The 12,103-nt window shown below is 56.3% G+C and overlaps 3 protein-coding genes across 3 annotated transcripts; 1 reads left to right on the plus strand and 2 right to left on the minus strand.

Moving 5' to 3' along the window:
* Nucleotides 1–1,516: 1,516 nt before the first annotated feature.
* Nucleotides 1,517–2,212, minus strand: CHGG_02901 (uncharacterized protein; the record flags this gene model as incomplete). Its single annotated transcript, XM_001229416.1, has 1 exon — nucleotides 1,517–2,212. The coding sequence occupies one exon, from the start codon at nucleotides 2,210–2,212 to the stop codon at nucleotides 1,517–1,519; it is 696 nt and encodes a 231-aa protein (XP_001229417.1).
* A 4,751-nt stretch (nucleotides 2,213–6,963) lies between these two features.
* CHGG_02902 (uncharacterized protein) lies at nucleotides 6,964–9,295 on the plus strand (the record flags this gene model as incomplete). Its single annotated transcript, XM_001229417.1, has 3 exons — nucleotides 6,964–7,775; nucleotides 7,858–7,923; nucleotides 7,978–9,295. 3 exons carry the CDS (start codon nucleotides 6,964–6,966, stop codon nucleotides 9,293–9,295), a joined length of 2,196 nt encoding a protein of 731 aa, XP_001229418.1.
* A 725-nt stretch (nucleotides 9,296–10,020) lies between these two features.
* Nucleotides 10,021–12,010, minus strand: CHGG_02903 (uncharacterized protein; the record flags this gene model as incomplete). The annotated part of the gene is made up of 6 exons (XM_001229418.1): nucleotides 10,021–10,220; nucleotides 10,277–11,171; nucleotides 11,223–11,318; nucleotides 11,370–11,537; nucleotides 11,589–11,661; nucleotides 11,724–12,010. The coding sequence occupies 6 exons, from the start codon at nucleotides 12,008–12,010 to the stop codon at nucleotides 10,021–10,023; spliced, it is 1,719 nt and encodes a 572-aa protein (XP_001229419.1).
* Nucleotides 12,011–12,103: the final 93 nt, after the last annotated feature.

Here is a 12,103-nt window from a genome sequence, read left to right on the forward strand (position 1 = left end):
GGACAGACAGAATGGGAGAGACGTCATCCATCCAGCCAAGCCACGCAGGTGGGCAGCAGACATGCAGGCCAAAGAAAGCACACAACAAAATAATAAAAAAAAAAAACACCCACCACAGTCACCGAACCGAGTTAGGGATCAGGATGGAGCTGGCTAGAAATACCGATTCCGTCCCCATCGTCATTCACCGGAGTGGCCGACCGGCGATTGACCGACCGACAGACCGCTGGTTCAAATGGTGGAGGCCCGGAATAACCCGGGTGGAGGGGTTGCCGACTTCGTGCGCGACAGACAAGAGAGATACTGTACGAGGCTAGCAGTATGGGGAGTGGGTGGCCGGTGGGGGGGGGGATGGACGGATACGAGAGAGGGAGAGAGAGAGGATCACGAAGGAGCGACAGCGATACGGTCTGGCAGCAAAACAGCGGTGAAGATAACGAACTGGACTCCCGGCAGGAGCGCGCGGTTCCATCTGCCTCGGGCCAAAGTCGCCCGTAAAAACGCAACATCTCGGTCTCGCGGTGTGGTGGTTTTGCCCCGATCTGGTAGAGAAGCCGGTAACTAACTACGCTGGGGTGCTGCCCGGGTGCTGGTTGCTGGGTGCTGGGTGCTGGGTGCTGGGTGCTGGGTGCTGGGGAGAAAATCCCAGTCTGACAGTGTCACTTTCAGCTGGCTGACAGCAATTTGGCTGGCTGACTGAGAGACGGGGAACTTTGGGGGAAGAAAGCCCTCCGTGTGAGTATCTGGTCAATGCTGGCAAGTAACGTTAGCTGAGGGATGGCCTCCCAAAGTTGGCTGCCTATTGCTGCTGTAGCCCTCCCATTAAACCAAGGGACTCTGTTCATGCAGCACAGGCGGCAGAAAACAGCGCGTCCACAGTGAGGTTGCTCTCAGTCAGCCCAAAAGAACCTTCAATCAACCCATGGATCCATGGATGCCCCCTGGCAGTCAAGTATCCACGGGTGTCGGTCCTGGGGTTTGCGAGCGAGCCGCCTGCCGCCCATGGGCTAAAAACGGGCAACCGAAAAACTGGGGTTGAAACAAACACGATGGACCTCTGGTGATCTGATAGCCAATCAACCGGGGTAGATCAACTCAACGCAATTTCCGAGTAGACCCACTTGGGAAATGAGTGACGTGACGTGCCTTCCTCCCCACACACAACCCATCAACATCAGATTTCAGGGGTCTTTGGGAGGCTTACGCTGGATCATAGGAGATGGGAGACAGAAGTTCAGAAAAAATAGTCAAGCTGCACACGTAATTTTAGGTTTGAATAAGGTCATCATCAAAATTATTTGAGGGGGTAAAAAAAGACGTTCATAAGCCGTTCCATACATGAACGCCAAAAAAATACAATTAGAAGATTAAGTACACAGAGGTATCATGCCATTAATCCGCTACCTTCCAGAAGAATCCAAAAAAGTCATCCAACCCTTCCATCAAGTAGCCTTCGCTAGACTTCTCATCCAACTCCGCCTATGCGTCAGGGGACTGAAACTTAGGTGAAGTGAATTTAAGCCATGAGGGCGAAGAGGCCGGCAGCAGCGGCGAAGAGAGCCGAGGCGCCGAAGGTGGCGGCACCGGCAGTCTCGATGGGGCCGCCGGGGCGGGTGCCAGTGGGGACCGACGAGGGGGTGCTCTGGGGGGGAGCGGCGGTCTCGCAGGGGACCTCGACGGTCTCGTAGATGATGGTGGGGATGACCGTGGTGATGGAGGTCTTGATGGTCTTGACGGAGGTGGTGGGGCAGGCAGGGGCCTCAGTGACGAGGGTGGAGCTGACGACGGGGGGCTCAACGAACGAGCCGGAGGGCTCCGGGACCTCGGGGGTCTCGGTCTCCTCAGGCTCCTCGGGGCTCTCGGTGGCGGTCTCCTCGGGCTGCTCAGGGGTCTCGGTGGGCTCGACCGGGCAGACGGTGGTGGAGACGGCGACGGTCTCGGTGACCACGGTGGTGGAGTCAGCCGGGCAGTTGGAGACGGTGTCCGGGCAGTCGGTGATCGTCTTGGTGGTGGTGCTGTAGACGGTCGAGGTGGTCAGGGAGACGACCGAGGACGTGACGACGGTGGCGGTGGCCGGGCAGTCAGGGACCTCCGGGGCACACGACGTGATGGTGTAGTACTCGGTCGAGTAAACAGTGCTCTGGGCCTCCTCCTCGTGGCCGTGGGCCAGGGCGGCACCGGCGAGGGCAACGGTAGCAAGAGCGAAACGCATATTGGCGACTGTTTGGGGTTGTTCGTAAAAACGAAGAGGGTGTTGTTTTAGGTTGGAAAGATTGACGAAAGCAAGAAGCTTTGGAAGTGTTTGAAAGAGTGGACGACCGAAGTCAAGAGCTGGGCTTAGATTGATTGGCTTGAGTGAGCTGAGGAAAGAAGAAAAAAAAAGCCGGACTCGAGACTGGACAACAGGCCATCGTTAAATAGGTCGACGAGCTTGTCCACCGCTCCGCAGAGAAGGCGGGAAATTGCTCGTCAGCGCCGGCTGCCCGATTCGGAGGACGCTAATCCAGGGGCTCGGTGGAGGGCAACATTGGAGAGCATTGGAAGGGAACATTGCAGCTCCGCAAGTGGCGGGCGGGTCCCAGTGACAACGCAACGGCCGCATTGCCGCTGTGTTTGCGGTCCGGCATCCCTATCCAGCCAGCGCCGAGCCGGGGTACGAAGGTTGTCAATGGAGGGGGGAGGGGAAGCGCTTCGGCCAACCATCCATGAAATGAACCCATCCATGCAGCGCCTTGATTTGGCTCCCCCCCGTCCTTTCTTGTGATAGGGGTCCCACTTGTCTGGGGAGCAATTTTGTCGCCATGTCGCATTTGCCACTGAACAAGCAGCGACAAGGGCCGAAAAGGAGATGCTTAGTTTGCCAATGTCTGGAGCCACCCGACAGCATGTGGGAGTCCCCCGCGTGTTGGTGAAGCACTGTGTACTGTGGACACGCGAGGGGCAAGTGTGGACAAGAGTGAAAGTGGGAGTCGACATTTCATCCCATGTGGGAGGCGATCGGTCCCTCCTTTTGAAAGGACACAGTAATGAGTGACGTTCCCCGGTTCCAGGAGTTCGGACGAGGAACGGCACACCAATCCCAGGTTCCTTTTCTCCAACATTGAATCTCTGATTGTGCTCGCCGCCCTCAGGTACACCAACCACCATGACACCGCTTTCTTGGGTATGACAACTACCAGAACCGGTCGCACCAGCAGATCAGCCCTGTCTCTGTCAGCCATGGGAGCTGACACTGTGTGAAGACAAGGGACGAGCTGGACGAGCCATTTTTTTTTTGCGGAGGTGGTTGCTGTGGGCGGAGCGCTAATGCAGGTACGTGTTGCAAACTGTCTCCCCATTCGACCACGGCAACCCTCCTTCTCGGCCAAAGGCCCTGAGAGGAGACATGCAAGCGAGATAAGGTTTTCCATCACGAAAAGCGAGACATGAGCCTGGACCACGCGCCACCGCGTTGTCAGCGGTTGTTGATTGCCGAAAGTGCTCAACTAATTTTATCGGATCTCTGGAACGGTCAATCGTGGATCTGCTCCTCGTTGTTGTTCACACTGACCCGGAAAGCAGCAGGAGCAGGCGGTGGAGGTGATCAGCAACGTTTCGGGGATAAATGCTGGAAGGAAGAAACTCCGGCATGGTCGGCAGACGAGAGGGGCACTGGGGGGAGTGTCAAAAGATCCGTCAGCAACGATCATCGCTCCTTCCGTCTTCTCGTGTTTCCATGTTTCCGTTGTGCCTGCCAACCGCTTGAATTCTGGAAATTTGCACCGAGAAAGACTGGCTGAGACTGGTCCAGTCAGATTATCTTAGATGCAAATGCGCTGACCTTGCCCCTGGCGCCTCCCAATCCCCCTGGCGGCCAGGGCCATCCCCACAAACGCCGAGATTCAACGTTAAATGCTCCACCATCTCGCGAAATCAGCCAAGATCATAAAGCATACGCGTAGAGTGGAATCAGCGAACAGAGGCTGTGCTGTCTTGCGTGTATATGACCGATCGTCACACCCACATCTCCAACTGCCTTGGAACGCGCTGAGAAGGATGCGAGTCGACCCCGTCGCGCAAAGATTTCGTTTGTCCTGCGCAGCCCTCGGATTTTTTGATTTTTTTTAGGTTACATTTACCGCCATTGCCTGCCACCTGCCAACAGTTGGGGAACTGTTTGTTCAGAATCCCTTTCGATTTACTAGCCCCAGTTGGCCGCTCGACCTGCAAGCTTGCCAACTCTGCCCACGCCTACCGGCTTGGATATCGTGCCAGTCTGGAGGTAGTTAGTGAGGTGGCGAGCTCCGGGTCCTGCCCGGGTCGGTCAAGGCCCTGGGAAACTGGAGCCCGAGTCATCCATCGGAACCCCGCCTCGGCCTCGGCGTCTGATCAATGGTCTTGATCCGGGCCGATGCTCTCTGTTTAAATCGTCACCATTTCATTTCATTTTACCGGCCTTGTCCTGGCAAAACCTCTGGTCTACGGGCTGTGGCATGGGCGGTAGGTGGCAGGTGCAAGTGCCCTGTTTGCTCTTGAGAGTTGGGCCATTCGCATGGCCACGGTTTCGCACATCCAGTGATGTATCGTTTTTAGGGGCTGGGCATGACCTTGTGATGGAGCGGCCTTGCGTCATCTAGGCCCGTTGACCTCCGCTTTTTGAGTGAAATTCAATTAGGGTTCATCGGATTCATCGTGGTCAAGGCAAGCGCAAAAGTGACCAAAACAATCGAGGGGGTTGGTGGGGGCATCCTCCGGGACTTGACGGCAAACCTCGTTTTGGGCGACCAAGCGATCCTTTTATCGGCGATTCGTTGAAGCAACCGGGAAGACAATGACGACAATCCGTGACTCGTCCGGTGGGCGACTTCTTTCCGACGGAGCACGTGACGCAACCGAAAAGGCGGCGGGCAGACAACAACACATCCAGGCAAAACGAACAGCAGATTGCCAGGCATTTTGGCAGGCTGACAATTTCAAACCTGATTTTTCAGACTAGCCACTCATCGGCTGGGCCTGGACCGGAAAGCGGGATTATTATGGGACGCTTTGCGACACAGCCATGGCCTCTGGAGACGGTCGGCCGCTCGGGGCTGTGGCTGCCGGGGGTTTACGGCGACAATCGGGTTTTTGCCAAGTCTGACGGAGTGGGAAGCTGGCCTCTGACAACACGACAAACCCAACTTTCTCGACAATACCAACTAGCCAATTCGCGCAGTTTGAAGAGGCTCTTGGGGCTTCAGCGATGCATCGCCTCACCTAGGACTCCAGCGGATCTATCGGCATTGCATGCGATGGAGATGGAGAAAACGTCAAGACGCGGGATGACGGCAGGGCGTAGGGCGTCGGCTCTTTTGGCAAACCGCTTGCTTCAGTTGTCACGCCGCGACCCGGCATCTTCATTGCACCGATTTCGTCTCTCTGATTGGGTGTTCAATCGAGGACGGAGGTGACGTGGTCCGTGCACCGCCGCCTGAGGACGGAGGACTGAGGGCAAGACCGTTGGAGCGGTCCTTGCCAGTGGTCCTGGCGTGTAAGTGCATCAGGCGGGGGAAGTCCTGCAAGGCGGCCGCTGAGCCTCTGCGCAGAGAATGCGCAGCCGTCTGATGTGCGAACCAACCGACCACCTTCCCCACGCCTTTTTCCTCACGCCCCATCCGAAGTCGAAGCAAGTCATCTAAAATGGGAGCGGCCGCCTGTCCCATTCTTCCTCCCAATGGTAGGAGGTTCCGACATCTGCATCTCCAGACTAACTCTTTTCCGAGTCTCGCACATCTGCGCAGTTTCCATACTCACCCCCACCTGTCCGGGCTGGCTGCAGTACAGCACTCGCAGCACAACATCACACAGCACACATTGGCAGAAAACACTGAATACAGCAACACACACATACACACAGCGCACAGCATCCATGCACAATACCCAACACGGAAAATAACACAGCTTGTGTCTAGCCCCCTCAAAAATCTGTCATCCTCCCGTTGGGGCCCTGCACTTTTTCTTCTTTAGTATATTTAGACGTCGTCTACTCTAAACCCTGGTGCCCCACAAGGCTGAGGCCAACTCGAGAACCCCTCCTGCAGAGTGTATAAGAGGTCTCCGCCGCTGCCTAGTCTCGATATCTTGGGGTCTGCAACAACTCGACCCTTGCGACTCGACTCGCACATACTCATCCTTACACGCAAGCACGCCCACTTTCCCTCGTTCCTTTCCGAAATCGTCAAAACTTTCCGCCATGTCTTCCGGGCTATAACTTTTGAGGCCTGCTTTCCCCGGGTTCCCCTCACGGCACTGGTTGCCTGGACCAACAACCCGCTTCTGGGTGACCGCGGACCACACACATCCTTCCTTGCTCCTTGCTCGTTGCTCGTTGCTCCTTCCTCACCACACACCCCCCTTCTTACCTCGCCGCACCACGGGTCTCCTCGTCCCCACACCTTCATCGGATTCATCCTTCCGCACCTTAAAGAACCGCTCGCTTCCTTGCCGCTTCATCTCGCCGCCCCCGCGACCTTCCGAGTATCTTCGTGGTGAAACTTGGACCATCCTCAGGCTTTCTTAAAACCTTCCTCCTCGGCAACCCGGCGACAACCTATCTCTACCCCATCGACAGCTCTTATCCCTCGCCCTCGCCCTCGCCTTCGCCCTCACCTCGCACCCCTGTGCCCCGCCGTGGAACCTCCCATAGGTAGCGATCTAATGGCATCCCAGGTCGGCCCCAACGCCGGTACCTTGGCCGCGCATGTTTGCCCACAATGCTCCAAGAGCTTCGTCCGGCTTTGTGATCTTAACAAGCACTCAAAATCACATACCCGGCCATACAAATGCAAGGACCCAACATGCAAATACCACACCTTCGGTTGGCCCACAGCAAAGGAGCTGGAGCGACACAATAACGACAAACATTCCGCAACCCCACGCACCTTTCCCTGCTTGTTCCGGCCGTGCACCTACTGGTCAAAACGGGAATCAAATTGCAAGCAACATATGGAGAAGGCCCATAACTGGGAATATGTCCGGAGCAAATCAAAAGGCAGCCGCGCGGTAGCCCAACAGAAGCTTGATGATGACGGGTACCCGCTAAATAACCACGGCATGATGCTTGATACCGATCTCAGAAACACGCCTGCCTCTGCCTCCCCGCGGTCCCTAATTACCCCACCAGCCGGCGTTGACTTCATTCTCTTTGATGATCAAGAAGACGCAATCGGTGACCATGACGACAACCTTTACTCCCATTACGCCGACGCCCACAATGTCGAGTCCTATCTTCCCTGGACATCACCAACAACCCGGTTGCGGGACAACGAACTAGTCCTTGAGAGGTTCAGCCAGACCTACAACAGCATGCAAGCAAACGCGAGCACGGCCGTCGGCACCTACGGAGTTGGACCGGGCCTTGCGCTCTCTAACTTTCCGTCTCACGGTCTCCAGCACTACCCAAAAATCGGCCACCCAGTACCTTTCACCGCGAATGTTACGATCAAGGTCGAATCCCCCATTTTGACTCTCGACACGGCGATTCCGAGGAAAAGGAAGTACGAGCCGGTTGAGGCCCCCCTGGCCCACTTGGAGCAAGTTCCCGCGTCGACATCTAGCATGCGGCCGAATCCCAGCCAAAAAACCGGAGCAGGTCAGGGAACGCCGACCCCATCCAGAGCCCGTCCCGCGTCTAAATGCGAAAACAGCAGCGGAGAAGACGTTGGCCGCCCGAAGAAGAAGACAAAGCCCAATTCTACCGAAGACTTCGACGACATGAGCATGCCGGACATCTTCCGCCATGCTCACCCTACTTTATAGTGAGTCACCGATGTGTTGACGGCTTCGGGTTGGGGAGGAGGAACCAGTGAATCCAGGTTGCTGACACGGACGGCCCAACAGCGACAAGGACCGGTCGGACAAATACTCCCCTTGCCACACTGTGCATCGAGAGATCTCGACACTAGTGTGAGTTATCCCGTTGCGAGCGCTCTCTCATCAATGCTGATCTTGGCGCCCCAGCCGGCACCTAAGTAGGCCGGCCCATCGCCTCACTGTGACAGAGCGGGCCATCCATTCCTTCGACGTCCAAGATTCCGACTTCAGGCACCCAAGGGTTGGCGTCTGCCGATCCTGCTGGAGGACTTTCGATAATCGCCCCGCCTTCGACGACCATTTGTCCCGTTATTGCCAGAGGGTTTCTAAGGGGAAAAAGGAGAAGTGGCGTGTTCTGTTTAAGAGCTTCACCCCGCTGCAAGGCTCAACAGAAACTCGTTTCTTGAGCGCCGAGTCAACCCAGCAGGCCGAATCAGGGCTGGGAAGAGTTTCCGACTATCCCGATGAGTCCCTCATTCTCGATGTTGGCGATGATTTTGATGCGGCGAGAACTCCTTCGACCTCAGTCCCGTCGCCCGTCACTCTTTCGCTCGCAGACCCTGCTGCCACCGGCCCGGGCTCTGAGCGATTCGTTCCCGCCGACGAACACAGCAGGTTGCAAATGGAACACGAAGCCTTGCGCGAAAGGCACCAGCAGCTCGAGCGGATGGCGCAAGCCCTCCTGATCGAACACCTGATGCAAGAAAATCTTAAGCCTGCCACAACACTAGACCACGATGTCAAGCCGCCATCTTCGGGCTCGCCCAAGAAGAGCTACTCCGCCACCTCGCCAGCGATTTCTGAACGAGACAACCTTGTCCAGCACATGGACTCACAGTCCACTGATGTCGACGTGCATGCCTTCATGGAGGAAGTGGAAGGCACCCGCCAGTCACCGTCGCGCATGAGTTCCGGTCTCACCACCGCCTCCCGCTCGACCATCCACCGTGTTCCGCCGAGCCCACCCTCCCGGCATGCCGAGCTCCCAGACGCGAAACAAGGTGACCAGACAAGCCACCAAACCAAGGACACTCTTCCCCATCGGCCGCCTCCCCTTCCGTCGATCCCTGACTCTGGCTATGGCACCGAAAACAGGCGCGGAAGCCTAGGCGATCTCCTCGCCGGTGTAGGCGCAGGTGCAGACGCAGGGCAACTGGAAACTCCCTTGAGGCCACGGACCCCCCCATCCTCCTCCGAGGCAGCCCAGGAGCCCAAAAGAACTCCCGGGGGCGAAGGGATTCCGTGGGGCAAAAGCCTCTCACAACAAACTCCGCGGGTCAGCGGCATCACTCCGTCGTCCTCTTCTTCCTCTCTGTCTCATCATAACCAAGTGGGGTTCCTGACCGACCAGTACATGGCCGACTACCACGATGATTCCTACGACATGTTTTACCAAGACAACGATTTTCAGGCTCTCCCTTCGTCGCCCGGTTTCACTTTTGATTTTACCTCGCAGGCCGAGTAAGCAGCACACGGCGCAATGGGATAGACAGATGTGGCGTTTGGATTTGGGTTCCGGGGTTGGAATTTGTGTTTTGATTGTGATTTAGGTTACGACCAGCGGCGCGAGCGTTTCTCTTATACCACTCAAACGATGGAGGTAATGAATGGATGGGTAGCATGTGTATGAGCAACGTTGGATGATATCAATTGCTGGTACGCACACTGGCTGTGCAGGCCGGCCAGGACCTAACACACACAAAAACACGCAAATCAACTCTTGGTGCTCAGCGCCTCAGGTGGGTTAATGCCCACAGCGGGACATTTAGAGAACATCGTTGTATAGATACAATTTACGTTTATCCCTCTCTTACCCCTCGCCGTCCATGCTGGTCACCCACTGTTCCATCCCATTATGCTGGATGGAGGCTGGAAGTTGCACCAATCTCTATCATCCATCCTCATGGAATTGTGTCTGGAAAGATGCTTCCCCTAGAATGCCTATGAGCTAAACAAAAGAAGGAAAACCTCGTTTCTGAACCGACGGTAATTACACCCGAACATTATATCCTTCCCACAAAAAGAAGAAGAAAAGAACAACCGAAACACAACTACCAGAGTTTTTCCATCCTCAACCTCCAATATCCCCCATCTTCCCCCCCTTTCTCTTAACCCCTCTCCCCTCTCTTAACCCACCTGACCTCCCCGCCGCCACCACCACCAACCAGCCAACCAGCCAACCAAATCAGATTAGACACAAGAGCCATAACCCACCTGACAACCCAAGATAGCCAAGCACGAGATGGTGTTGGAGCTGCACTTGCCCGCCGGGCTGCAGCAGTTGCCAAGGCCGCTGCCCGTGCACGTCTGCTTGACTTCGGGACCGCAGCGCCCGTCGGTGCTGATGGCGAGGCCGGTTTGAGTGGGCTTGGGGGTGGTGGATGTGGCTGCTGGTGGGGGGGTGAAGGGTCAGGTTAGTTCACGATGGGGGAAGGGGAGGGCTTACGAGTGGACTTGTTTGTGGTGGTGGTGGTGGTTTTGGTTGAGAAAGAGGTCGGTTTGGCCGAGGAGGTGGGTGGTTTTGCGGAGGAGGTTGGGGGCTTCGCGGTTGAGGTTGTTGGTTTCACGGACGAGGTCGGCTTTACAGAGGAGCTCGGCACCGTCCCGTCGCCACCACAGGTTCCCCAGTCCGGTTGGCATCCTCTGTCGACCGAGCAGAAGTCGTCGCCGACGCCGCAGTAACCAAACACAGAGCAACAGGACCCAAACTCGGTGCCGGCGCACGTTACGCCGTTACCGCACGAACCGTCAATGCTCGCACCAGTGCGCGTCGGTGCCACGGAAATGGTCGTCCTCGTCGGGCCGGTAGGCGGGGTGCTTGTCGAGGTGGGAGCGACTGAACCGCTGGGGACGACGCCGCCGGTCGGTCCGGTGCGGTACCAGTTGGTAGCAGGATCGCCCAGGCACTCGCCCACGGTCACGGCCCGGAAGCCCGCAGCAAACAGGGAGGTGAGGACATAATCGGTCAGGTTGTACACGGTCTGGTAGTGGATGTCGTGCTCAATCTGTAGGTAGCTGTCCGAGGATGGGTTAGCGCCGTCAATGGCGTCGTCCCAGATGTTTTTGCTGGTTTGGATCTCCTGCTGGCTATCGTGAAGGTAGCCCTCCGTGTCAAGGTCGAAATAAATGATGTGGTAGCCGAGGGTTGACAGGATGCTCTGGCAGTTCCTCTCGCAGATGGAATAAGGGGGCCGCATGTAGGTCGGAAAGAAACCGAGGATAGAGTTGAGCGCAATCTCATTCCAGACCATATGATCGGTGAATTGTTGGTTAGTGAGCTGGCTAGCGTTCTGATGAGCCCAGGTGTGACTAGCAACTTGATGCCCTTCGGCATGCATTCTCTGTTATCATGTTAGTTTATGCAGGCTCTTGACCGTAACAAGCGTCCATACTTTGATGATGGCAGGATAGATGGTGGCGGGATCATTGATCTTTCCCTTTCCAAGGTTGGTTCCCGTGATGAAGAAGGTGGCTTTCGCCCCATAGCTCTGTTTCTAGATTAGCATCACGTCTGGGCATATATGGGCGCCATCTCAAACCTTTAACTTGTCAAGCAGGTCGTTGGTGTAAATGTACGGCCCGTCATCGAAAGTCAGAGCAATATCACCTGGGTTCTCGCAGTCATAGATGCCTGCTCCTCCATATTGAACGCTCCCAAGCTTGGGCCGGGCAACACCCGACGTGTCCGCGCCACCAGGCTTTTGGTTCTGTAGATTTTGTTAGTCAGGACCTCAGCAGCGGGGTTCGGTGATACCCACGGCGTCACAGCCGGAGCCGTAGTTGATTTGACAGTCAGGAGCGGAACAGTAATCTAAACCCCTTCCACACCATCTACCACGTTGGTTAGCTCGTAGCTTGAAACAAAAAGGAAAAGAAAAGACAGGTAATCACACCCTTCAAAAGAGCAGCATTCCCCGTTTGGGCAGGCCCCAATGCCTGGCCCGCATCGTCCTTCATTATCGTCGTCATCCTGCCGTCCTTTCAGACTCCGTCGTTGGTTGGCCGGCAGGTGTTGACTCCTGGCAGCAATGGGTTGTTCATCAAAGGCAGCCCTCCTCCGAGCCTCCAGTCCGGATACAAACTTTCGCAACCCCAACAGTTTTGGAACGTGCTGGCCGCGGTCGTCATGAGCCCACGCCAAGCCGAGCGAGGCGGCCAGAATGGCAGACGACAGCTTCATCGTGGGTCACTGTCGATATTATCTTCTGCAGGTGGGGGGAAGACAATGACGTCTGGACACCCAAACACAAGCAGCACGTAAAGAACGACAGGG

This window comes from Chaetomium globosum, genomic scaffold (genome assembly GCF_000143365.1).
Source record: "Chaetomium globosum CBS 148.51 scaffold_2 genomic scaffold, whole genome shotgun sequence".
Classification (NCBI taxonomy): Eukaryota; Fungi; Ascomycota; class Sordariomycetes; order Sordariales; family Chaetomiaceae; genus Chaetomium; species Chaetomium globosum.